At 35.1% G+C, this 25,284-nt stretch overlaps 1 protein-coding gene across 7 annotated transcripts; it reads left to right on the top strand.

The window, feature by feature from the left end:
* Positions 1-11,676: 11,676 nt before the first annotated feature.
* Positions 11,677-22,509, top strand: LOC146884759 (putative inactive cysteine synthase 2). 7 transcript variants are annotated; one of them, XR_014983918.1, is made up of 8 exons: positions 11,677-11,865; positions 11,979-12,120; positions 12,550-12,607; positions 12,739-12,848; positions 12,951-13,008; positions 13,334-13,597; positions 13,681-15,354; positions 15,863-16,196. XR_014983918.1 is itself a non-coding variant. In XM_085665155.1 (8 exons), the coding sequence occupies exons 3-7, from the start codon at positions 12,569-12,571 to the stop codon at positions 13,798-13,800; spliced, it is 591 nt and encodes a 196-aa protein (XP_085521281.1). In that variant the 5' UTR covers positions 11,677-11,865; positions 11,979-12,120; positions 12,550-12,568; the 3' UTR covers positions 13,801-13,847; positions 22,033-22,509. The 7 variants fall into 7 exon arrangements, 6 of the variants coding, with proteins under 6 accessions (XP_085521281.1, XP_085521282.1, XP_085521283.1 ...); XM_085665155.1 differs by lacking the exon at positions 15,863-16,196 and adding an exon at positions 22,033-22,509 and having other exon boundaries at positions 13,681-13,847; XM_085665156.1 differs by lacking the exon at positions 15,863-16,196 and adding an exon at positions 18,132-18,265 and having other exon boundaries at positions 13,681-13,847.
* Positions 22,510-25,284: the final 2,775 nt, after the last annotated feature.

Below are 25,284 nucleotides of genomic sequence, written 5' to 3'. Positions count from 1 at the left end.
AAATTACCCCTTCACCTATATTCATACTCCTTATTATGAAAAAACAACATAATCAAAATGAATAATGCAAATAATAATTTATTATGGTTATAATAAAAAATTATTACTTCTAAAATTACTATTAAAAATAAAAAAACCTTCATGTAAATAAATTAATTTTAACCTTACATATTAAATTTATTTCCATACAAAATATATTGTATTATTCATTTTTTATAAATAATTTTTTTATAATTTCAATCATTCAATAAAATTTATAAAAATAATTCTAAATCATTTATATATAATTTTATATTATGTATAACAATAGGGATATTTTGGTAATCAAACTTTTTATTTATTAAATTTTTTTAATATGTCACATCAGTCAATTTAGTCACAAACTTTTACAAACAAACTTTCACAAATTTCACTCCTTAATCCGCTCTAAAATCACCTTTGAATTCCTTAAAAGAAACATACTAGTTTTAGATACATTAAACATGATTAAAATAAATTTTAAAATAAATTTAAACAATATTTCAATGCACTAAATTATGTCCAAAAATTACATTGTCTAATATATACATATTATAAATAATTTTTATTATTTTGTTTCCCTAATAAGAGAAAATCATAAAATTGAAGTGATTGTAATAGTCATTAAGAAATTATCTTTTGAAAAAACACAACGAACATAGAATTAATAAAGTCAACTAAAAATAATAAGAAAAACATAAAATATTTGTTGTCATCATCCCTATTCATGTCGTTTTATTCATATAAGTTTGCAACCTATTCCAACGACGATGTGTTGACATCCCCATAAGGCGTCTAATATGAGACGGGTGTGAAGAAAGAAAGTCATAGTACTTTCTAAATAAGTCGTCATATGAAATATTCATTGTTGTTTATAAGTCTAAAATTTGTAATGCGGTATATTAAGATGATGTACCACTAATGATGTTGTTACGTTGTTCCATGAGGATGAATCAACTTTCAAAAGCTGCAACTTGAAGGTCAATAATGACATACATCCTTTGTGTTAGGCCATTTGCTTCCTCTACTAATTCAGTTATTCTTGAATCCATTTGTGTTTCCTACACACATAAGTCAAACTAATAGTAAAAATGTGTTAATAAGTATTACAAAATGAAATATAATTGAAGTACATGAAATGAAATACACAATACATTACCCGATATAAAAGTTTGTCATTAGAGTCATGTTGATCCTCTAATTTGTGAAAATTTTGGTTGACATTGAAATTGACTTCTTTCATTTGTCGGTTTATATAAATGGTAAAATTGCTAAATTTTTCTTCAATAACATCAACATGTCCTTGCAAGTGTTGCACTCCATCCTATATTTGACTTTGAAATTCATTATTTATAATCACTTCAGGCAATGGATTTTGTGGTCTTCTTAAGGTGAATTAACCTCATTTCCATGATGATGTTGCCATGCACCATTAACATTAATTATATTTAGCTTTTTCTAAGAATTTGTTGTGAAATGATATCTGGACCCATTATTGGGTTTGCCTTAGCATAAAGCTCTACTCCACTAGGGATGGCAAAATGGGCTGGGCCCGACGGGCCGGCCCGTCAGCCCGACAAAAAAAACATGGGCCGGGTCAAGAAATTCAACCCGCCAACCCTATACAGCCCGGCCCGTCAAGCCCGCTGGCCCGTCGGGCCAACCCGTGGGCCAAAACGGGCCAGCCCGCGGCCCGTACCAGTTAATTAAAAATATCCCACCCACGTGCATATTTCAGCATCCCTCACCCTCACTCACTGTCTCTCTGTTTGCGCTCCCCACCCACCCACCCAATCTCTCCCTCCGCGCACTCTCTCTCTCCGATTTCCTGCTCTCGCTACGTCGCCGCTGGCCACCGCCAAACACACAGGCCACCCCTCACTCACTGTCTCTCTGTTTGCGCTCCCCACCCACCCACCCAATCTCTCCCTCCGCGCACTCTCTCTCTCCGATTTCCATTGTATGCCCTGGCTACGTCGCCGCTGGCCACCGCGAAACACACAGGCCACCACGTCGTCGTCGCTAACCATACCCGCTTCTCTTCTCCTCCACCTTGACATCCACCACGGCGTTTGCTATTTGGAGAAAACAGCGTCCACGACCACCGCGAAAACAGCAGAGCCACCATCGGACTGCGATTCACGACGATTCCGACGGCCACCACCACCGCGAAGATAGGTTTGCTCGTAATTTGAGTTCTGGTTCTTTTTTTTTCAATTTGTGACCTAAATTTATGATTTTCGTAACCCTAAAATTGGTTTCCCTAAATTGGAGGTTATGGTGTATGTGTGGTTGTTGTTGCTGCGATTTGCCCTTGTTTGATTGGACCCATTCTGTAAATCGTAATTGTTGTGCTGTTCTTGCTTAAAATTTTCCCCCAATTTCAATTTCGTAGACAACGAGATGTGTTGTTTTCTAAATTGGTGCGGTGGTGCTGGGTTTAAGGGTGGCGAGGTGTGAAGGGATTTTGGAGTGGAAGAAGAAGTAGTGAGTGGTGTTGTGTTGCTGTTTACAGATACATTGTTTGTTGATAAGTAATTGCTGCCACTGCTTGTTATTAACATGTGTGTACTGTCCTCTGGATGTTTCTAAATCTTGCCTACTGATGATCAATAGAGAAGTCTTGCCACTGTGATCAAATAAATATTGCCACTGTTTCACATTATTCTATCATCCTTCAAGCAAATTTATGTATGACACTGTCAAGAGTATAATGCCACCTCCTTTATAACAACTGTCAAGAGTACTCTAATTTGATTAAGGCATCTCTACCAGGGTTTGATGTTGGGGAGATTGATGTTGCAGCAGTGATCTTGATGACTTGCAATGCAGAGAGCAAAACGTCATTGATATGTCTTTTTAATCTTTTCAATCTATTTGAACTTTGATGGACTATTGTATTAATGCAGTATAGTCACTGGTGGTGGTATATTTATATATTGTAGTATGGTTATTTTTTTTGTGATCAATTATATTATATATTGCGGGGTTGTTTTTATTGTGATAATTGAAATTTGATTTTGGACTAAAAATTGAACATGTGGAAAAAAGCTAGCGGGCCAGCCCGCCAGCCCGCTAACCCGCCGGCCCGCGGGCCGGGTTCAAAAATTCAGCCCGTTTCACCATTCCGGGCCAGCCCGGCCCGACCCATATAAAACGGGCCAAAATCGGGCCGGGCCAAAACGGGCCGAGCTGGCCCGTTTTGACATCCCTATACTCCACTATATTGCATGATTCTAATTATCAAGATACCATGAGGAAGAGGTGAATCAATGCCCTTGCATTTTAGCATATACAGCATGATATGGCCAATAAATGCAAATGTTGTTTTTCAATATCCAAATCATAAAAATGTCTTCTTGCAAAAGTTTAGCAAAATTGGTAACCCTTGGTGTCCACGTTTGTGGAATTGAATGATGCATTCTATCTAGATCATATCAAAGTGTTCTACTCAAATTTAAGAATCTCAATGAACAAATATATAATGAACAAATATATACTGAAACTTAATATTTTTGTTAAAAGATTAATTATATTTTTAATTTAATTTATTTCAAGATATTATTTATTTTTAATATATTATATGAAAACAAAATTAAAACAATATATATATATATAATAAAATAAAAGTAGAAAAAAAATCTAATATATATATATATAATAAAATAAAATTAGAAAAAAAATCTAATATATATATATATATATATATTAAATTTTGATATTTTTTTATAAGTTAACGATTTTTTAATTTAATTTATTTTTTAATACATTATATAAAAATAAAATTTTAATATATATATATATATATATATATATATATATATATATATATGTGTGTGTGTGTGTGTGTGTGTGTGTGTGTGTGTGTGTGTGTGTGTGTGTGTGTGTGTGTGCGTGTGTGTGTATTGTTGACAGTTGTAACAAAAAATTAGTTCCAGTTTCAATTTTTGTTTCTATTAGAAACAGTGCAAACTAACAGCATATAAATACTTGCTTCAGTTTCATGTACTTGAAAAATCCAATTTAAAATAAAGAACGCAATTAATGAAAACCATTTCCCAAAAACACGGGAAATTTAAAACTTTCATACATAAGCCATAAGACTAGGAGTCCATGATTCATATAACTGGAATAAAAGTCAACGGCTCCTGCCGGGTTTACATAATATTCAAAAAAACAAAATAGTAAACATATACATATGTATTTACAAAACATCCCATGCTAGCCCTCGCTCCGAGTCTAAGCATCTCCTGGCCCACCTGTCACATCATCTGCTCCCGGATAACAAGTTACCCGATCATCGCCACACACACACAGAAAGGGTGAGTTATGCACAGTATATAAATAAAACATGAATATAAATATATTTCCCAACCCAAAAATAACATAATTAACTTCATAATTTCCAAATCACCCAAATCATGACCTCATAGTCCTTCATGAGTCATATGCATGAACTAAGTCTTGGGACTTCCCTGTGCTCCCACGAAACTAACTCATTTGTGGTCCAACCCTATGAGCCTATCCCGCTCATAGTCCTGCCCTACAGACTCCTCGCCTGTAGTATAAACATTCAAGTCTCATAACTTGGACCCTGGCACGCACACAATCACCATACTATGGACTCCTCGCCCAATAGTAGCCGACGGGAACATTACAGTTCCTTGCCCATCGTGCGCCCGACACATGCAATCACCATACTAAGGACTCCTTGCCCAATAGTAGCCGACGGGAACTCAATCAGTTCCATGCCCATAATGTGTCCAACCACCGAGCACATCCCAAACCCCTAATGGACTTAGTCCTTCAAGCCCACACCACAACACATGCATATACAATCTAACCATGGTATAACAACCAAACACACTCACAAGCACATAGAAACATAGTAAATCACATAAACTTGCTTAAGTTATGGACCTCTCGCCCAAGCTAAGCCCCCAGCCTCGCTTCGGCTAGCCCACCTCACCTGAGCGAGCTTAAAACAGCAACAACACCAGTTATCTCGCTTAGGCGAGATCCTCTCGCTTAGGCGAGTTCATCTCTCGCCCAAAAATACAATTCAACTCGCCTAGGCTGAAATACACGCAAAGCACCAAACATGACCAAGAAGTCTCGCTTAGGCGAGATAGTTTGTCGCCAAAACCTCAAAACCCTTCGCCTGGACGAGAAGTTGCGCTCAACACGCGCACATTTCATCACTTATCTCGCTTAGGCGAACCTCACTCGCATGAGCGAGTGTATGAGTCGCTTAAAACCAATGCTGATCGCCTGAGCGAGAACCTCAAGTGAGGTGAGAACATGAGTCCCTGCATGTCTCGCCTAGGCGAGTCCCACCTGCCTGAGCGAGAATTGCAGGTTCTATCCTATTTTACGCACACCAGTACTGCATCAACGACCCAAAAAGCTCCCAAAACCCACCAATTCAATTGTCAACATTACACTCACCGAACAACAAGAAACAATTGACATACAGACTCCCATTCCCACATTTCATACCATAAAAACATACACAACACAAATTAGGCATCGTGAGCACCAATTCAAATGAAATTCCCAATCCAACAGTACCAAATACACATCCCCTAATTTCCCTCATAAAGAACTCGAAATTTCATGGCAAAACAACATCCCAAGCATACAATCTGACCAAAAGCATACAATCTCAGTCCCCGCTTGGTCCAGCCCTTGCACACTAACAACTCCACTCACTCTCTCTCAAATTCGTTCTCCTCTCTATAGACACAATAACCAAATTGCAGAAACCCTATTCTCTCTCATGGTAGGTTAATGCAAAAAAAAAAAAATGAATTGGACTTAAGTGTGGGCTTAATAGCTATTCAAGTCACTTAGTGGAAATATTTTTCAGCACCTAATGGTTATCCTTCTACTAGGTTTTCTTTACCCCTTCACATTCATACCACCACTAATAGTTAGCAAAAATAAAGCATACTTTATACCCAACAAGGTTTGAACTTGTGACCTTCCCCTCATAAGGCCCAAGCACAACCACTATGCCAAACCACATTTGGTGATACTCACAAATCAACAATATCTTACAATACTAATCACATACTCATACATATCCTTAAAAATCAATAACAAAACAATCACACATAATTGGCATACATAGGACTCGAACCCAAGCCCTCTCACACAAACCAAAGTACTCTCAACCACATGAGCTAGCACTTTTCCACGTCACATTAAACAACAATTAATGCCATAAAGGCGGCTTCTACCCGCATTAATTAATTAATTAATTATTTAATTAATTAATTTTCCCGGGTCTTACACAGTATGAACTCCTCTCTATGACAGAAAAGGAGATAGTGGCAGAATATTTTTGCAGATTGCAAGTGATCACCAATGCCATGAGAACGTGTGATGAGAACATAGAAGACAACAGAATTGTAGAGAAGGTTTTGAGGACCTTAACCCCACGATTCGACCACATTGTGATTGCCATAGAGGAATCAAAGGATCTTGATGTTATGACAATAGAAGAACTACAGAACTCTCTTGAAGCACATGAACAAAGAGTAAATGAAAGGAAGAATGGTGAGAAGTTGACTAAATAGGCTCTACAGGCCAAGGTGAGTTATGAAGTCAGAGGCAGAGGCAGAAGTGGCTGGAGAGGCAGAGGTAGAGGAAGGTCCAGAGGAAGATCTGGAAACAGAAATGGTGGCAAAAAAAGTGAATCAGCGACCCAAGAAAATTCTGGAAACAATGGGTCTGAAGCCAGAGGAGGAAATAAGAACAGAGGCAGAGGAAGAAGTGATAGGAGGCCATATGATAAAAGAAAAATATAGTGCTATAACTGTAGCAAATATGCGCATTATTCTTATGAATGTTGGCATGAGGATACATCAAAGAATGGGAAGAAAGGAGAGGAAGCAAATTTAGTGCAAAAGGAAGAAGATGGGTCTGACTCAGACCAAGTTTTGCTGATGGCAACAACAACCAGTGAAGAGGAGGAAAGCATGACTTGGTACTTGGATACAGGGTGCTCTAATCACATGATTGGGAACAGAGATTGGCTGATTGATCTTAACCCGTGTGTGAAAAACATTGTGAAGTTTGCAGATAACAGCTCTATTGTGGCAGAAGGAATTGGGAAGGTGATGATTACACGAAAGGATGGCAATGTGGCCTATATGAGTGATGTTTTGTACGTCCCAAGCATGAAAAATAATTTACTCAGCCTGGGACAACTACTGGAGAAAGGATTTACTATGAATATGCAGCAGAAAGTCATTGAGATATTTGACTCTCAACATAGACTTGTGATCAAGGCACCTTTGTATAAAAACAAGACCTTAAAGTGAACTTGGACACCATTGAAATTCAGTGCCTATCAGCCACTAGTGTGGGGGAAGAGAGTTGGCTATGGCACTATAGATACGGCCACTTGAATTTCAAAAGCTTGAATCAACTCAGCAATAAGCAGATGGTGAGTGGACTGCCACAAATTTAGCAACCAGCCAAAATCTGTGAAGGTTGTGTGATTGGGAAACAGCCTAGAAAGGTTTTTAAAACCTCTGCACCAAAACGAGCTAATAAGGTATTGGAGGTTGTGCACTCAGATTTGTGTGGTCCCTTGGACACACCATCACTTGGAGGAAATAGATATTTTCTCACCTTTGTAGATGAATTCTCAAGAAAGATATGGGTTTATTTGCTAAAAGAGAAAGGAGATGTATTTTTTGTGTTTGAAAAATTTTGTGCACGAGTGGAGAGACAGGCTGAGAAGAGTTTAAAAATCCTTAGGACAGATGGTGGAGGAGAATACAAGTCCAAGGATTTTAGCAAGTTTTGTGAAGAAAAAGGGATAGTACATGAGGTGACTGCACCTTACACACCACAACATAATGGGTTGGCCGAAAGGAGAAATAGGATGTTTGTGGACATGGCAAGATGCATGGTGAAAGGGAAAAATTTGCCACATAGTTATTGGGGAGAGGCAGTAACCACTACTTCCTATATCCTCAATAGGTGCCCTACAAAAAGGTTGAAAATAGTGACACCAGAGGAAGCTTGGTCTGGTGCCAAACCACACGTGCAACACTTGAATATTTTTGGCTCAATATGTCATAGACATATTCCAAATGAAAGGAGGAAGAAGCTAGATGATAAAAGTGAGCCTTTAATTTTGATTGGATACCATCCAACAGGTGCATACAAGTTGTATGATCTAGAAAAGAATTTGGTGGTGATTAGCAGAGTTGTGGTGGTAGATGAGGCAGCTAGTTGAGATTGAAAGAATAAGGATGATGTGGTGACACATGTTCTATGTGTCTTGGAAGACAAAACTAAAATTATTGCTGCTGTTCCAGACAACAGAAGAACCCAAAGAACAAGGTTCCCCTCTACTAGACTTGCTGGCCATGAAGTTTATGGTAATGGTGTAATTACAGGTGGTGGTGATTTGGTTCATCAAGCATTAATGGCTGATACAGAACCTATCACATGGAGAGAAGCTTTGAAAATACGGGAATGGAAGGATGTTATGAAAGAAGAGCTAGAAGCAATTGAGAAGAACAATGGAAGCTGGTTGATCTGCCACATGACAAAATGCCCATTGATGTGAAGTGGGTTTTCAAGTTGAAATTGAAGCCAGACGGGTCTGTGGCTAAACACAAGGCCAGGCTGGTTGCAAAAGTTTTTTTGCAGCAACAAGGAATTGACTACACAGAGGTGTTTGCCCCTGTAGCGAGGATGGAAATTGTGAGGTTGGTCACAGCAATTGCCAGTTCAAAAGGCTGGAAAATGAGTCAAATGGATGTGAAGTCAGCCTTTCTCAACGGCCCATTGGAAGAGGAAGTGTACATTGTACAGCCACCCAGATTTTAGAAGGAGGGGAGAAAACACCTTGTATATAGACTGAGATAGGCTTTGTATGGGCTTAAACAAGCTCCTAGAGCTTGGAACAAATTAATTGATGCAGTGTAGCCAAGTTAGGATTTTTGAAATGCACAGTTGAGTTTGGAGTGTATGTGAAGAGGACAAGTCAAGCAAACACACTCATTGTATGCTTGTATGTTGATGACTTGACCATTACAAGGAGTGTGGAAGAAGAAATTGAAGAGTTTAAAGGGAGAATGAAGATAGAGTTTGAAATGACAGACCTAGGAACACTAAGCTACTTTCTCGGGCTAGAGTTTGTGCATACGCATAAGGGAGTGTTCCTACATCAGAAGAAATATGCACAAGAGATTTTAAAAAAAATTTAAGATGGAAGGATGCAATAAGACTGCAGTTCCAGTGCTTCCTGGACTAAAGCTGACAGAAGAAAAGGAAGCTGAAGTTGTGGATGGGACTTTGTACAAGCAAATTGTTGGCTCACTAAGATTTCTTTGTAATAGTAGGCCAGATCTAAGCTTTGGAGTGGGTTTGATAAGCAGGTTCATGCATGACCCGAGAACACCCATATGGCTGCTGCTAAGCATATATTGAGGTACCTAAAAGGTACTACAGATTGGGAAATTTTCTTCCCAAAGGCAGATGAGGAAAATGAAGTTGTGTTAGAAGCATTTTCTAACTCAGACTGGTGTGGAGACAAGGTGGAGAGAAGGAGTACTTATGGGTACTTATTCAGATACTTAGATGCACCAATTTCTTGGTGCTCTAAGAAATAGAAGGTCGTGACTCTATCATCGTGTGAAGCAGAATACATAGCTGCTTCAGAAGCAGCGTGTCAGAGTTTGTGGTTGGAGGTAGTTTTGGAGGAGCTAAAACTGGACTACAAGAAACCAGTTAAGCTCAACATTGACAATAAGTCAGCAATCAACTTGTCAAAAAATCCTACTCTACACGGGAGAAGTAAACACATTGACACGAAGTTCCATTTCCTTCGTGATCAAGTGAGTAGAGGAAAGCTAACCCTACTTTACTGTCAAACAGAAGACCAAACAACTGATGTCTTCACCAAGCCGCTGAAGCAAGCTAGGTTCGCCAAGCTCAGAAAACAGATTGGAATGTCAAGCCTAGAATTTTTGGATTAAGGGGGGGTGTTGACAGTTGTAACCAAAAATTAGTTCCAGTTTCAGTTTTTGTTTCTGTTAGAAACAGTGCAAACTAACAACATATAAATACTTGCTTCAGTTTCATGTACTTGAGAGATACACACATATATTCAATAAAAAAGAGATTTTACCTTCTCTTTGTAAGCTCACATCTTTCCCTTATTGTTTTCTTTCTTCTTTCATTATTCCAGTTTGTATGAAAGCTAGTGCGTGTGGTGTGGAAGCATCAGGAGAGAAAGTGAGAAAAGAATTGGAGTGGGCCTGCGTAATTGTTGTTGAGGCCCAACATATATATATATATATATATGTATATATATATATATGTATATACATATATATATATACATATATATATATATATATATATGTATATATATATATATATATACACATATATGTATGTATATATATATGTATATATATGTATATACATATATGTATATATATATACATACATATGTATGTATATACATATATATATATATATATATATATATATATATATATATATATATATATATACATATATGTATATATATATATGTATATACATACATATGTATGTATATATATGTATATACATATATATACATACATATGTATGTATATACATATATATATATACATATATGTATATATATATATATATATATATATATATATATATATATATATATGTGTATATATATATATATATATGATTATTTTGAGAATTTGTAGAAGGGTTGGGTTGCTCAAGAAATTGTTGGAGATGCAGTGAGAAACGGTCATCTGTCAGTGGTAATGGTCTTTTACAAAACCCAACTTGTGTTTACTATTCGTAGTCAATAAAATTGCCATATGGAAAGCTATTACTCCAACCATGTTTTTCATTTACAAATTGAGTATGCCAAATCATTTGACAAAAATAGTTCCTTCATATAAACTAAGTCATCTTTAAAAAGAGTGAATGATGAAACTTAGATTCTACGTTTTGTTAATGAATGTCAAGATACTTTTCTGACGGGACAATAATATAATAATTAAGTTATACTTCACATACTGTTGTTAAACTACTAACAGATTCGGACCCTGATGTCTTTATCTGTATAGAAATTTATGTACCTCTGATAATAATAATCCAACCTTAAGATATGGTAAGTGTTGAAATTAGAATGGTATTAACCAATAAAATGTACAGGTCATTAAGCAATTTATATTTATCATCCTCGTATAAAACTATGTGGTTCAACCTTTATGGACAACACTCTACCTCAAGAAACTACCAACTTCCCTCGTAGGAATAAAATATGTATAAGATACAATAATACAATATATTCAAATCATATTCAAGTATAAGTTAAAAATTGTGTATCTGAAATTAATAAAGGATCCATGGAAGCACGAAGTATGAGATGTTACTGTCACTACAAAAAAATATTACTTTTAACAAAGGATATTTAATGGAGGTTAATATAACCTTGGTAAAAAAATTTAAATAGTAGAGATTTTAAGAACCTTTTTAAATTCTAAAGGTTTATTTAAAACCCTATCAAAATAACATAAGTTTATTGAAAACCCCATCAACATAATGTAGGTTATTCAAAACCCCAACAAATATATAGAATTTATTCTATTTTTCCCTCATGTTTATTTTCGTTCTCTCCCTCCCACTCATTGTTTTCATTCTTTCTTCTTCATCTTCCTAAACCCTAATCAGGCACTCCACCAAAAGAAGCGTCGTAACCGACGAAGTCGCCTCACCGTCGTAGCTCACCGCCATAGCTCGCGCCTCTGGTTTCTAGGGTTCCGCTTCACTTTCACGGTTTCTCGTCTTTTTATGGTAATGCGTCTTTTCTTCTCTCAACCTCACTCCTTTGATTTCCTTCTTCTCCTTTTCCTTAGACGTTGCCACATCATTTATTCGCTTCATTATTCGTGGATTTCATAATTCAGATGTTCAACATGGATTGTGGTGTTTTCTGAAATAGAATTGGAGAATCTGTGTTTACTCAGTACATGTTCAATCTGTTGCCTTCAAGTTTCGTAGGACGTCAAAGATGGGGTTTGAGCCAAGCTTCTTCGGTGCCTTATTAATGTACGTTTGCTCACTTATTTTAATCTTTACACAGTTTATGTATTCTTTCACCCAAAAATGCCAATGAGTGATTGGTGGAGCTCAAAAATTGATATTCCCAGTTATTATACTCTAATTTGGCTACTATTCTTTCAAGTTTCGTTAATTTTCTATAGAATTTTGGATATACATTGAAATGTAAGATTAAAAAAGTATCACATTATCTAATGGCTCTATTTTGTTTAAAAAAGTATCACATTATCTAATGGCTCTATTTTGTTTCCTGTTTAGAATTTTCCTTTGTTATGTCTTCGTATATGCTTTTATTTGAGTATTCATACATTGTTGAAGGAATCAATAGCCAGAGCTTGTCATTGTTGGAGACTAATTATAAGATATGCTAAAATATTTTCATTTGCTGCATGTAATTTATTTACCCTTTGCTTGCAGGGGTTTTTGAGGTGATAGCATGGAGCCAAAGTGTGCGATCAAGAAGGATGTCACTGAAGTAGAGCTCTTTCTCTGTTCTCCTTTTACCTTAAAAAGCTTATTTATTCTGTTCCACCATGTTTGTGGTATTTTCTTTTCCCTTTACATTTTGTTGAAAAATTAAGAAATGTTTTTCTCTTTACCGTACAGTTGATAGGGAATACCCCAATGGTGTATCTGAACAACATTGTGGAAGGATGTGTAGCCCGCATTGCTGCTAAATTGGAGTACATGCAAGCCTGTTGTAGTGTCAAAGATAGGCATGCAATGTCTTGATTTCTCAAACTATAGCTATTTGGATCTGTAAGGTTTTAAGATTTATATGAGGTTTTTCATGATAATCTTCTTTTTCTTTCTCTCAGGATTGCATTGAGCATGATTGAGGATGCTGAGAAAAAGGGCCTTATCACACCTGGAAAGGTTAGCTGTGTGAAAGTTACATTTACATAATTGATTGCTGAGTTGTGTGCAAATGTTTTAGAAAACAGTTTTTAAAACCAAAGAGTGAGAAGGGAATCAAACAAGTTCCAAAAGTCCTTCAACTTTGGCCTGTAATGATATTTTTTGAGTTTTGGACAACAATGTTTTCCAAATCATAATAAGAAAACATGGTTTATTGAGATTGTCTAATATTATTGCTTATAATGCTCAAGATTGGCCCTTTCCACACATCAGACACTTGTTATATTGTCTGTATTGTTCAAAATACTAACTAAATTTAGTATTTTTTCTTATGGTTGAAAAGATTGTCCTGATAGAGTACACAAGTGGTAACACTGGCATAGGATTGGCATTCATATCAGCATTGAGGGGCTATAAACTTCAGGTTGCTATGCCATCTTATGTGAGTCTTGAGAGAAGAATTATACTGCGAGCCTTTGGAGCTGAGGTATATCTTACAGACCCAGCCAAAGGAATTGTTAGGGTTATTGAGAAAGGAGAAGAAGTACTAGCCAAGTCAGCTGATGGTTATATTCTCAACCAATTTGATAATCCTGCCAACCCAAATGTATTCTCATTATTCACAGCACATTTCTAGTTTGGTGGTTGTATGAAGAAAAACTGCAGCTGATTAATTTTCCATCCTTGTAGATTCATTATGAGACGACGGGCCCTGAGATCTGGAGAGACTCAAGAGAGAAAATTGATGCTTTGGTTGCAGGGATAGGACCTGGATTTTTAATGGGTACCAATTTTGGGTTCCCCATGTAAATTGTCCTGGAAGTGCTGGAAATGACCGAATGGCACAAACAAAGAAGGTTAAATCTAATGCCTTTCCTATTTACTATACGTTTGTAGCTTCTTTATCTCTAACAAGTAGTTTCTATATATAATACGTGGCAAATAATAACTATAATAGTTTAAAGCCATTGTTACTTGCTAGAATGTTATTGGAATTACAAATGTTATGCCTAAGGATGGGTGAAATCGTAAATGATGTTGGTCATAAAACATTACACATCTTAAAAGTAATGAAATTGATAATCTGAAACAATGAACTGAAAGAAGCCGCCTTTGTTTGGTTATCTCTAGAGAAGTGGAATGGAATTGAACTTGAGATGGTACAGAATGGAATGAAGCTACCATTCCATTATTTGTATATATTTGAACAAAAAAAACTGCTGCTTTCATTTCATTTTTCTGAAATTGAAGGGGAGGAAACGAAGGGTCTTAGTTGGAATGGAATGGATTGCACTTCATTTCGTTCCATTCAATTTTAAACAATTCAAACAGAGCTTACCTTGAGTTATTTTTTACTATATTTCATTTCATCTTATTTTGAACAATCCAAAGAATGAACATAGTATTGTTCCATTCTGTTGCACTCCCTTTCCACCCATTTAGACCCATACGACATAAAAAAAAGAGATGTGTTATCAACATAATAATAATTTAAATAGATGTCAAGTTATAAATCTTTACATAGATTTCAATATAATATTTGTTTTTTTTTATTATGTTTTGAATTTTGTAATTATTTTTTATAGTTTATTTAAATATACATGTTATACATAAAATTAGAAATATTATATTTATATATTACATAATTAATAAATCTAATAGTTAAAATATAACATATAAACTCTATGAAAATATAAGATTTAGGCTGTGGTACATACATACATACACACTTAATTTCTTTTTCTTAGGTTTTTCAAGTTTCTATAGTGAACATTCAAATCATTATTCAAGATACTTCAATCTAGACGATTGAAAACAGTATAAAAGTAAAAATCGAAAAAAAAAAACTATAATAAGGACCATAATGTGTGGTTCATCCCAGTATCAAGATGGAAGTAAAATATAGTAAGTCATCTATCATCTCTGGTTCTAAAACTCATACATTTATCATTTAAAGTACATTGGAATAATACACACATTTTACTAAATATACTACACTACACGCTCTCCCTCCAATTCGGAGAGGGCAACCCCATGATGACTTAGAATACAAAGTACAAACTTACAGTTGCAACAGTTGAACACCACAAAAATCAGAAACTTATAGCTATACAAATGCAAAAAAAAAAAAAAAAGTAAAACTAAGAAACAAAAACGGCATTGGATAACCTTGTGCACTCAACTTCTACTTTTGTTTCTTATTTAAAAACACAACAGACACTAACTAAGGTCAAGAAAATGGTTCCTTAATTGATGTTCCCTGTGGCTTGAAAATGGTTGTTCAAGAAAGGAAATTCAAGCGTGATGTATAAGTTGCTTTGGGAGTCCAATTGCTTGGAATAACATCTTTGGCAGTGAGGCTTGGTATGCATCATTCTCCTCCTATTTTAGATATTTATTCCTTTCTTCATTTTAGTAAGCTTATTGTTCCGTAAAATCAATATTCAATTGTTTTAGTCAATCACATGATATTTCTATATTCATTGAAAATGTTATTTTGAGAATATATGAGCTCTCATGAAATGAAACACTAGCTGTCAAAATTGTATGGTTGGCCCCATGGTTATGGTGTATTGACATCTTTTATCCTTTTCATTTTTGTGTAAATAATTAATAAGCATCTATAGTATGCTCTGTAGTTATGGAATGTGATAGATACTTGTACGCTGAGTTATTTTTTTTGCCAGTGATTGGTATTTTGTTTATCTATGCTAATATTGTAGATAGGTTGAAAAAGTGTGGAGGAAAAGGTAAGGTTGGAAAAGTACGAGATATAGACATGAGTCCTGTTACCTCAACTTCCACCTTGGTGTTCATTAGAAACGGAATAATCCTACTATAAAAACTATCTTTAATTGTTTATTGTTAACAGAAGAGCTTGGTGGCTTCAGTACCTGTTTCAGGTTAACCAAAAAGCTCGGTAAGATAAGCTTGGACAATAGCACGGGCACTCAAAAACAGTAGCTGCTATCCATCTTCCTAACATAAAAATAGGATCTAGTATGAGACATTAATCTTCTTGGTATGAAATATAGTGAAATATTGGGAAATCATGCTAACATTGAAATTGGCAATATCAAAACATTGAAACTCTTGTAAATTCACTCATCTATCTTGGCCAGCATGTAGGACCATGGTTTAATGTTTTAGTAGTTATTAATATGTATGTTTGGAATGCATCTTGACAACAATAACTTGATAGGAAATCTTCCATCCGAGCTCTCTGAGATGCCATGCTTGTTTATTATGTTATTTATTTTCTAGTGTAAGGAATATATCACCATGAAGTTGCATTTGTGGGGAATTGTATTGGGCTGGTTTAGAAAGGAACATGTGGATTACATTGTAGAATACATTTATAGTATGTTGTTTATCAGGTTCTTTGGTTCTAATTGTAGCAAATAATTATATAGTAATGGAGAAATATTTTAACTATATACTGGAAATTATTGTGGTTGAAAAAATATATACGAATGTATAAATGATAAATCATGGTAATTAATGGAGGTTTTGAAAACCCATGGTAGTTAACAGAGGTTTTGAAAACCCATGGTAGTTAGCGGAGGTTTTGAAAACCCATGGTAGTTAGCAGATGTTTTGAAAACCCATGGTAGTTAGTGGAGGTTTTGAAACACAAAGAAGTTCACAGAGGTATCCAAAACCCCCACAATTGATCAGTCTTTCCTGGGGTTCAAAAAAACCCCGGCTAACACATTCTTCAGGGATGGTTTAGCGGGGGAAACTAGAACTCTGGGTAAATGACTTAACGAAGGTTTTAACCCTGGGTAATAAAAAAAATAACCTCCGTTAATACTTGTTTTTTTTGTAGTGTGTTCTCTTTCTGATAGGTATTCTAAAGAACGTAAGAGTGTTTTATGTTGTTACTTAAAAACTGACTAATGGGTATCAGTTTTATAACCTCTTAGCAAAGACCAGGGACCTCTCTAAATGTACAATCCAACCCACCATGGATCGTTCATCAGAAAACCCAAAATTATATATATTACCCATACAATAATTAACATTAACAAATAATTTAATTTATTATTAATGCTAATCCATAATAATAACAACAAAAAGAATAATAATTTTATATAATAAAATTATATAAAATATAACATTCTTCCACTTGGATAAAATTAATAAATTAATTAATTATATCAATTGCAACATAAGTATAAATACTAATTAAGAAATATAAACATGGATCACAAAAATAATATCCGATAGGGATACTTACCATATGCTTAGATTTCTTAAATAATGGATAATATATAGAATAAAAACAAATATAATAAATATGTGATCCGAAAATGGTTCATAAATTCTCTATGTAGAAAGAGAAAAAGATGTAACGAAACTGACATCATTGACAAATTTACATCTCATGAAAACCATAATAATATAAAGTGTAAATCTCAGACTCCCACTAATCTAATACATCAAAAGACTTAACCACACCCATATGAGTTACATGATTTTGAAAAACTCCAATAGATAAGCCTTTAACTAGTGGGTCTGCTAACATATTTTCTGTAACAATATGCTCTATTCGAGTTTGATAATCCAAAACTTTTTCTCTAACAAATAGAAATTTTATATCAAAATGCTTTGAACGAGTAGAACTTATGTTGTTTTGAGATAAATGGATGGCAGTAGTGTTGTCACAATATATCACAAGTGGCCTAGAAATACTTTCAACAATTTGAAAGCTAGAAATCTAATTTTTAAGCCACACAGCTTGACAAGTAGCTTCATAACAAGCAACATACTCTACCTCCATAGTGGAAGTAGATATAAGAGTTTGTTTAACACTCTTCCAAGAAATGGCTCCTCTTGCCATCATAAAAATAAAGCCAGAAGTAGACTTTAGGTCGTCACGACAACCAGCAAAATCATAATCAGAATAACCAATGACCTGAAGTTGATCAGACTCTTAAAGGTCAACATATGATACTTAGTTCCCTGCAAATATCTAAAGACCTTTTTAACAACTTTCCAATGATCCAAAACCTGGATCACTCAAGTATCTCCCTAAAGCATTAACAGCAAAAGCAATATGGGATTTTTTTTCATTTCAACTCTGTCATTGTCATTTTGTGGACACTGAGATTTAGAGAGTTTGTCACCTTTTTGAACAGGTGCTGCACATGAGGAGCAAGAATGCATGTTAAACCTCTTGAGAACTTTATCAATGTATCCTCTTTGAGACAAACCAAGAATGCCACGTGACCTGTCATGAGAGATCTGAATGCCCAGAACAACAACATCACCAAGGTCATTCATATCAAAGTGACTATTTAGTATAAATTTTGTCTTAGTCAAAAGTTCAACACTGCTACTAGCAAGAAGAATATCATCAACATATAAGAAAAGAATGATGAAATGGCTCCCATTTTTCTTCAAGTAAATGCATTGATCTGAGGCATTTTCCTTGAAGCCAAAAGAAGTGACCACCTGATTAAATTTCAAATACCATTGCCTATAAGCTTGTCTTAGTCCATAAATAGACTTCTTCAACCTGTAAACCAAATGTTCCTTACATTTTTTAGCAAAGCCATCAGGTTGAACCATATACACTTCTTCAAATAAATCTCCATTCAGAAAAACTGTTTTGACATCCATTTGATGAAGCTCCAAATCAAAATGAGCTACTAAAGCCATAACAACACGAAAAACATCCTTAGTAGAGACCGGTGAGAAAGTCTCCTTATAATCAATGTCATCCCTCTGACTATAGCCTTTTGCTACAAGCATGGCTTTATACCTTTCAACTTTTCCATCTAGACTACGCTTAGTCTTGAAGACCCATTTACACCCAACTGGTTTACAACCTAGTGGCAAATCCATAAGATCCCAAACATCATTATGAGCCATAGAAGCTAACTCATCATGCATAGCATTTAACCAATCATCACCATGAGAACTAGAGATAGCCTCTGCAAAAGTAGTAGGATCATCAACATTATTTAGATCATATTCATGCTCTTGAAGATACACAAGATAATCATCAGGTATAGAAGACCTGCGTACTCTTTGAGATCTCCTCAAAGAAATTTCTTTAACAACATCATCATGAACTTGTTCATCTACTACAGGTGATGTGGCATCCAAGAGATCTGGAACAAATTCATTTTCATCACGGACAACTGGAATCACATTATCTGCAGGAAGATAAATGGATGGCATGGGAATAACAACACGGTCTTCTCTTAAAGTGACTGGTCGTGGTGTATTGCTCCCACTGTCCAAGTCATCCTTAAAGAATACCGCACGGTCAGACTCAATAACCCGCATATAGTGAGAAGGACAATAAAACCTACTACCACGAGAACCCACACAATAACCAATGAAGAACCCACTGACAGTCTTGAGATCAAGTTTTTTTAACTGAGGATTATAAGGCCTTACCTCCGCCTTACATCCCCACACATGGAAATGTCTCAAACTTGGCTTCTTCCCAGACATGAGTTCATAAGGAGTCTTTGAAACATACTTGTTAGGTACTTGATTAAGAATATACACAGTAGTCCTTAAAGCATCTCCCTAAAGGAAATCCGGTAAAGAGAAATGACTCAACATACATCTCATCATCTCTAAAAGAGTGTGATTCCTCCTTTCTGCAACTCCATTTTGCTGAGGAGTACCAAGCATAGTATACTGAGCTTCAATACCACATTCATCAAGAAATCTAGCGAAAGGTCCATGATTTCTTCTAGTCTCATCATATCTACCATAATATTCTCCACCTTTGTCAAACCTTACACATTTTATCTTCTTTCATGTTTTCAACTCAATAGCAGCTTTGAAATACTTAAACGCATCCAAGGAACTTGATTTTTCCTGTAGGAGATCTACCTAGCTAAAATGGGAATAATCGTCTATAAACGTAATAAAATACCTATATCTGCCCATGGAAGTGAGTGTGATAGGTCCACATATATCAGTATGAATAAGCTCCAACACATTATCACTCATGTTTGCTCCTGTATTTCTTACTTTTGCGGTAAGCTTTCCCTTAACACAATCAACACAATTAACACAAGTATCAAAATCAGAAAAATTTAGGTCATGCAAAATACCTTCTTTAATCAACCTCTCAATTCGAGGTCTAGAAATATGTCCTTAACGTCTATGCCACAACATAGAGGAATTTTCATCAACTCTACTACGCTTATGTCCAATAACAGAATTAACAGACATATCATTCAGATTCAGCATGTAAAGTCCATCATATAAAACTCCTGAGCCAACAATAATTGAATTGAAATAAACAACAAGTTTACCATTGCCAGATTCAAAAGTGTAGCCACATTTGTCTAAAATTGAAACTGAAATCAAATTCCTTCTCATAGAAGGTACATAAACAACGTCTTTTAATAACAAAACATGTCCAGAAGGTAAATTTAAAGAAACTACTAGTGCTCTAGCTTCATCTCCCATGATAGTCTTGGACTCGGCATCACTTGGTTTTCTCAGACTTATGAACCCATGTAAAGAATTCACAACATCAATAGTGGCACCCGAGTCTAACCACCAAGAATTGGGAGGAACATCAATAACATTAGATTCAAAACAAGCTAGAGCATATAGGAGTATACCTTTCTTATCAACATTCTTCTTCTTAAGAATATAACAGTCAGCTAACTTGTGTCCAAATTTCTTACAATAGGCATAATTCCCCTTGAAGTACTTCTTCTTAGGATCCAAAACCACTAATGCTTTCCCTATGTTCCCTTTTTCAGGACGAGATTTACCTTTGAATCCCTTTTTCACAGGTTTAGGGCTGGAAGTAGTAGTTGTGAACTGCGCACTATGAGACTTGGTCTTTTTAATCGATGCTTCCACTTGAGAAATAATAGCTATCATTTCATCAATTTTCCATTCCTCCTTTTGAGTGTTGTAAGAAGTCTTCAACTCATCAAACTCAGAAGAAAGAGATTTCATAACCTGCCAAATCAAGTAACTATCACCAAGATCTACCTTTAAAGATTTGAGTTTGTTATAATAGTGCACAAGCTTAATCATATGCTCACGAACACCACTGACACCATCATATTTGGTCTTCTCAAGAAGTGACAGATGTTGACCTTTTGAGCTTTGTCAAAAGTCTTAAACTTCTCACCAACTAATCTCATAAAATCCTTAGCATTGTCATTATTTGGAATGCTCTGTCGAATAAACTTCTCCATGGTATATCTCATCACCATCAGGCACACCTTGTTTGAGTGTTCCCATTTTTCATAAGAAGCTCTCTAGACACTAGTGGACTCAGGCGTAAGAGCTGAAGGTTTTGCTTCTCTCAAGGAAAAATCCATGTTGGTAATTGCTAGATACAAATCCAAAGATTCTTTCCAGTTCTCAAAATTTGTCCCATTTAAAGTTTTGACCGAATTCAATGACATAGGCAAAGAAGCTGGTATCAAAATAACAAAGAAACATTTAATACACATTTATTGTGTAAATAAACAAAATAAATGTTTCTGAATACACAGCAAAATATGCATATAATATCAAATTATTTTTTATTCACTATGATTCCGACTAAGGGTCTCCAATCATAATAAATAAGAAATATAATAAAATATAATACACATCTCATCTCAAAAGAAATCTAATACCAATAGGGTACAAGACAAATAATTGACATAATAAAATTCAAAAACTACATTGTATCAAGAAAAATAAAATGCATTAATAATAAAAAACTGATAGGGTATAATTAATATTAATGTAATATCAAATTAATTGATAAAATATTTAAATTATATCATTCCCACAAAATTTCATACAACTGTACCCACGATAGGTGAGCTAACAATTATATAAAATTATATCATGCTTAACAAAAATATAAAAAATTATATAATGCATGAAATCATAATAATAATAATAATAATAATAATAATAATAATGATTGTTACTATTATTAATTTAATTTTTATTTATTTATTTTATTATTATTAAATATAATTATTTTATTAATTGTTATTATTATTAATTAATTTGGTGCACGAACTGACATAGTTATTGTTTTAGCAGATTCAAAAAAAATGTACGTAAATCTGGTGCACGTGGGCCATTGGTGCGAAACTTATGCCACCAAAAGTGACCATCATCCACAACGAACCACCACACAAATCCAGCATCAAAACCCATTATTGTTACGCACTGTCGTGAACCTTCCCGCCGAAAACGATCACCGTTCGCACTGTCACGAACCTCTGCGACGAAAACGACGTTCACCGCTGCTACGCATAACGCATACCACCACCACTCAGATCGAGCACCGTGAACACCTTCTATGCAGTGTCGTGATGCAGCATCAAACATTTCTCGTGAAAGAGAAAATGAAATTGGTTGGTGGTGAAACGGGAGAAACCAAGTGCACAATGATTGGGGCTTTGATTTTGAATGTTGATTTATTCAAAACTCAATTGATATTTATATACAAGGTTTTGAAAAATAATAAAAAATCTCACGAGCCCAGATCATGAAATTCTGGAAAGGGGATTTTACTCCTAATTAGGGTTCCAATTTGGTGCTGGAATTAATATTAATTAAACCACATCAGACCAATAATTAATAAATAATTAAACTCCTTAATCAAATTTTGAATGCAATCCAAAAGTTAAGATCTCCCATAAGAATGAATAGTTATGAAAATTATGATACACTTTCCAAAAGAATAATTATATTTTATATCTTACAGCTCTAATACAAATTGGTAGGAATAAAATATGTATAAGACACAATAATACAATTTATTCAAATCATATTCAAGTATGAGTTAAAAATTGTGTACCTGGAATTAATGAAGGATCCATGGAAGCACGTAGTATGAGATGTTACTTATCTCTTTCTAATAAGTATTCTAAAAAACGTAAGAGTGTTTTACGTTGTTACTTAAAAATTGACTAATGGGTATAAGTTTTATAACCTCTCAGTAGAGACCAGGAACCTCTCAAAATGTATCTGATTATTCAAGTCCATCACAGACCGTTTATTAAACAATCAAACCCATCACGGATCGTTCATCAGAAAACCTAAAATTATATATATTACCCATACAATAATTAACATTAACAAATAACTTAATTTATTATTAAGGCTAATCCATAATAATAACAACAAAAAGAATCATAATTTTATAGAATAAAATTTTATAAAATATAACACTTCCTTCTTTGGACATCTTTAGAAGATGGGACTGAGTGATATTTGGGAGCATCGGAGAACACACCTTTTCATAATACAGTCTGGTTACATATTTGGGAGCACCTTCTACAATCTGGTTACCTTTTCAGAATACACATTGGATTCTGAAATCTGGTGGCTACACCACCAAGAAATGCAAACCGGATTCTATATTCCAGTTCAAAATACTCTAATTTATGGACTCTGATTAACGTTACTGGATCTGAGAAACAAATACCAAATTTCAAATTTCAGATAACATAATTTGGAGTAGTGAAATGGGAAGGACAACAAAAGTTTAGGGTGCACATGGGAACTTACTCTGAGGCTTACTTTTCATATTATAAAAAGAGTTCAGTGTTTCTTTAAGAAATCATCTCAAAATTTCTCTCTTTCTATTCCTTTTGTTTTATTGCGTGAGAGAAGAATTAAGAGAATATTAGTTTCTTCTATAAGAGAAGGTTAGTTTTTTTTTTTAAGTTCTCCTTGTATTAGTTTTTCCTATTTTTAAGAGAGGGATTGTCATTGTTTTCTCCTTGGGATTAGAGAGAAGGGTATCTAATTTTTCTATCTTTGTTCCTTTATTGTGCTAGTACTCTGATACCCAACAGTGGTATCAGAGTTGTTGGTTCGTGTGATTATATTCTGCATTTCTCATTGTGGAAATTAAAGATAAAGGCAATTTTGAGAAAGGACAATTGTCTAGTGGCAATTGAAGAAAAATCTGCGAGCATTACAGATCAAAAGTGGCAATTTTGAGAAAGGACAATTGTCTAATGGCAATTGAAGAAAAATCTACGGGCATTACAGATGAAAAGTGGAAGGAAATAGAAAACAATGCTATAGCAAATTTGCACTTAGAATTGGCAGACTACAATGAAGGAGATTTGGGATACTCTCACAAGCCTGTACAAGGTTAAGTCACTTCACACAAGAATATTCTTGAAGAGAAAACTTTATACTCTTCGAATGAGTGAGTCCACATCGGTGACATACCACATCAACAATCTAAATACATTGTTTGCCGAACTTTCAGCAGCAGATTTCAACATAATTGAAAATGAACTACGGAGCTTCTGCTATAAATTTTACCTGATTCGTATGATCAGTTCATCATCAACATTACAAATTACAACGTTGTTGACCTCTTACACTTTGAGGATGATTCTAGAGCTCTTCTTGAAGAAGAATCCAGGTGAAAGAACAAAGAGAATATGATGGAAAGTGCAAAACAAACGCAAGCTTTGGTGATGACAAAAGGTAGATTAACAAAACGTGGATCTAATGAGAGTTAGTCTCTTGGTAGATCTCAAAGTAAGAAGCATCTCAAATGCTACCGTTGTGGCAAAAGACGGCATGTGAAGAAAAATTGTTGGCATTAGAATACTGAAGGAAAAAACTCTGAGGCATCAACCTCACAAGGTTGTATGGCAAGTACCTCGGAGGATGAAGATATTGTGAAGAAGAGGAGAGATCTGGTAAGTCATGAAAGCTCAGAAGATCATGGCAGATGTGTATTTGCTTTTGGGAGATACGTTGCAGGAAGCAAATGCAATGGTTGAATCGACAAGTCAAGAAGAAGTGGTATTGTCGTGACATCGTAAACTTAGGTATAAGTTAGAGTGAAATTTTCAAATCTAAGTGGAACATAATCTCTTACTCGGGCTCAAAAAGGTTGTTTTATTTATGCACGCACACTATATGATAAGCCAACATAGACATAGATCGCAAATTGCTAGTTTGACTACCGGGAAAAAAGAAACACAAGAAGACTTGGTTTATTCTGATGTAAGGGAATCACCAGAATTATCACTATGAGAATCAAAATTTACTCCAGGAGATTGTCGGTGTACTACGTCAAGAAAAAGTCAAATGTGTTGTTACCAGTTCAAGGAATCCAAAACACGAGTAGAGCTTGAAACTGGGAAAAATTAAGTGCTTGGACTATGCTAACAATGTGAAGGGGTACCACCTGTGGGTCCCACTACCCACAAGGTTATTGTTAAGTAGAAATTAGGGATGGCAACGGGTTGGGTCGAGCATGGATAGTGCCAACCTGCTACCCAACTCGCAAGAAAAAACCGTACCTGTTACCCG

Source organism: Vigna unguiculata, chromosome 7, assembly GCF_037176805.1.
Source record: "Vigna unguiculata cultivar grain cowpea cultivar isolate G323 ecotype 2 chromosome 7, ASM3717680v1, whole genome shotgun sequence".
In the NCBI taxonomy this organism is placed as follows: Eukaryota; Viridiplantae; Streptophyta; class Magnoliopsida; order Fabales; family Fabaceae; genus Vigna; species Vigna unguiculata.
The sequence above is the reverse complement of the archived record's forward strand: the minus strand, read 5'-3'. Positions and strand labels throughout refer to the sequence as shown.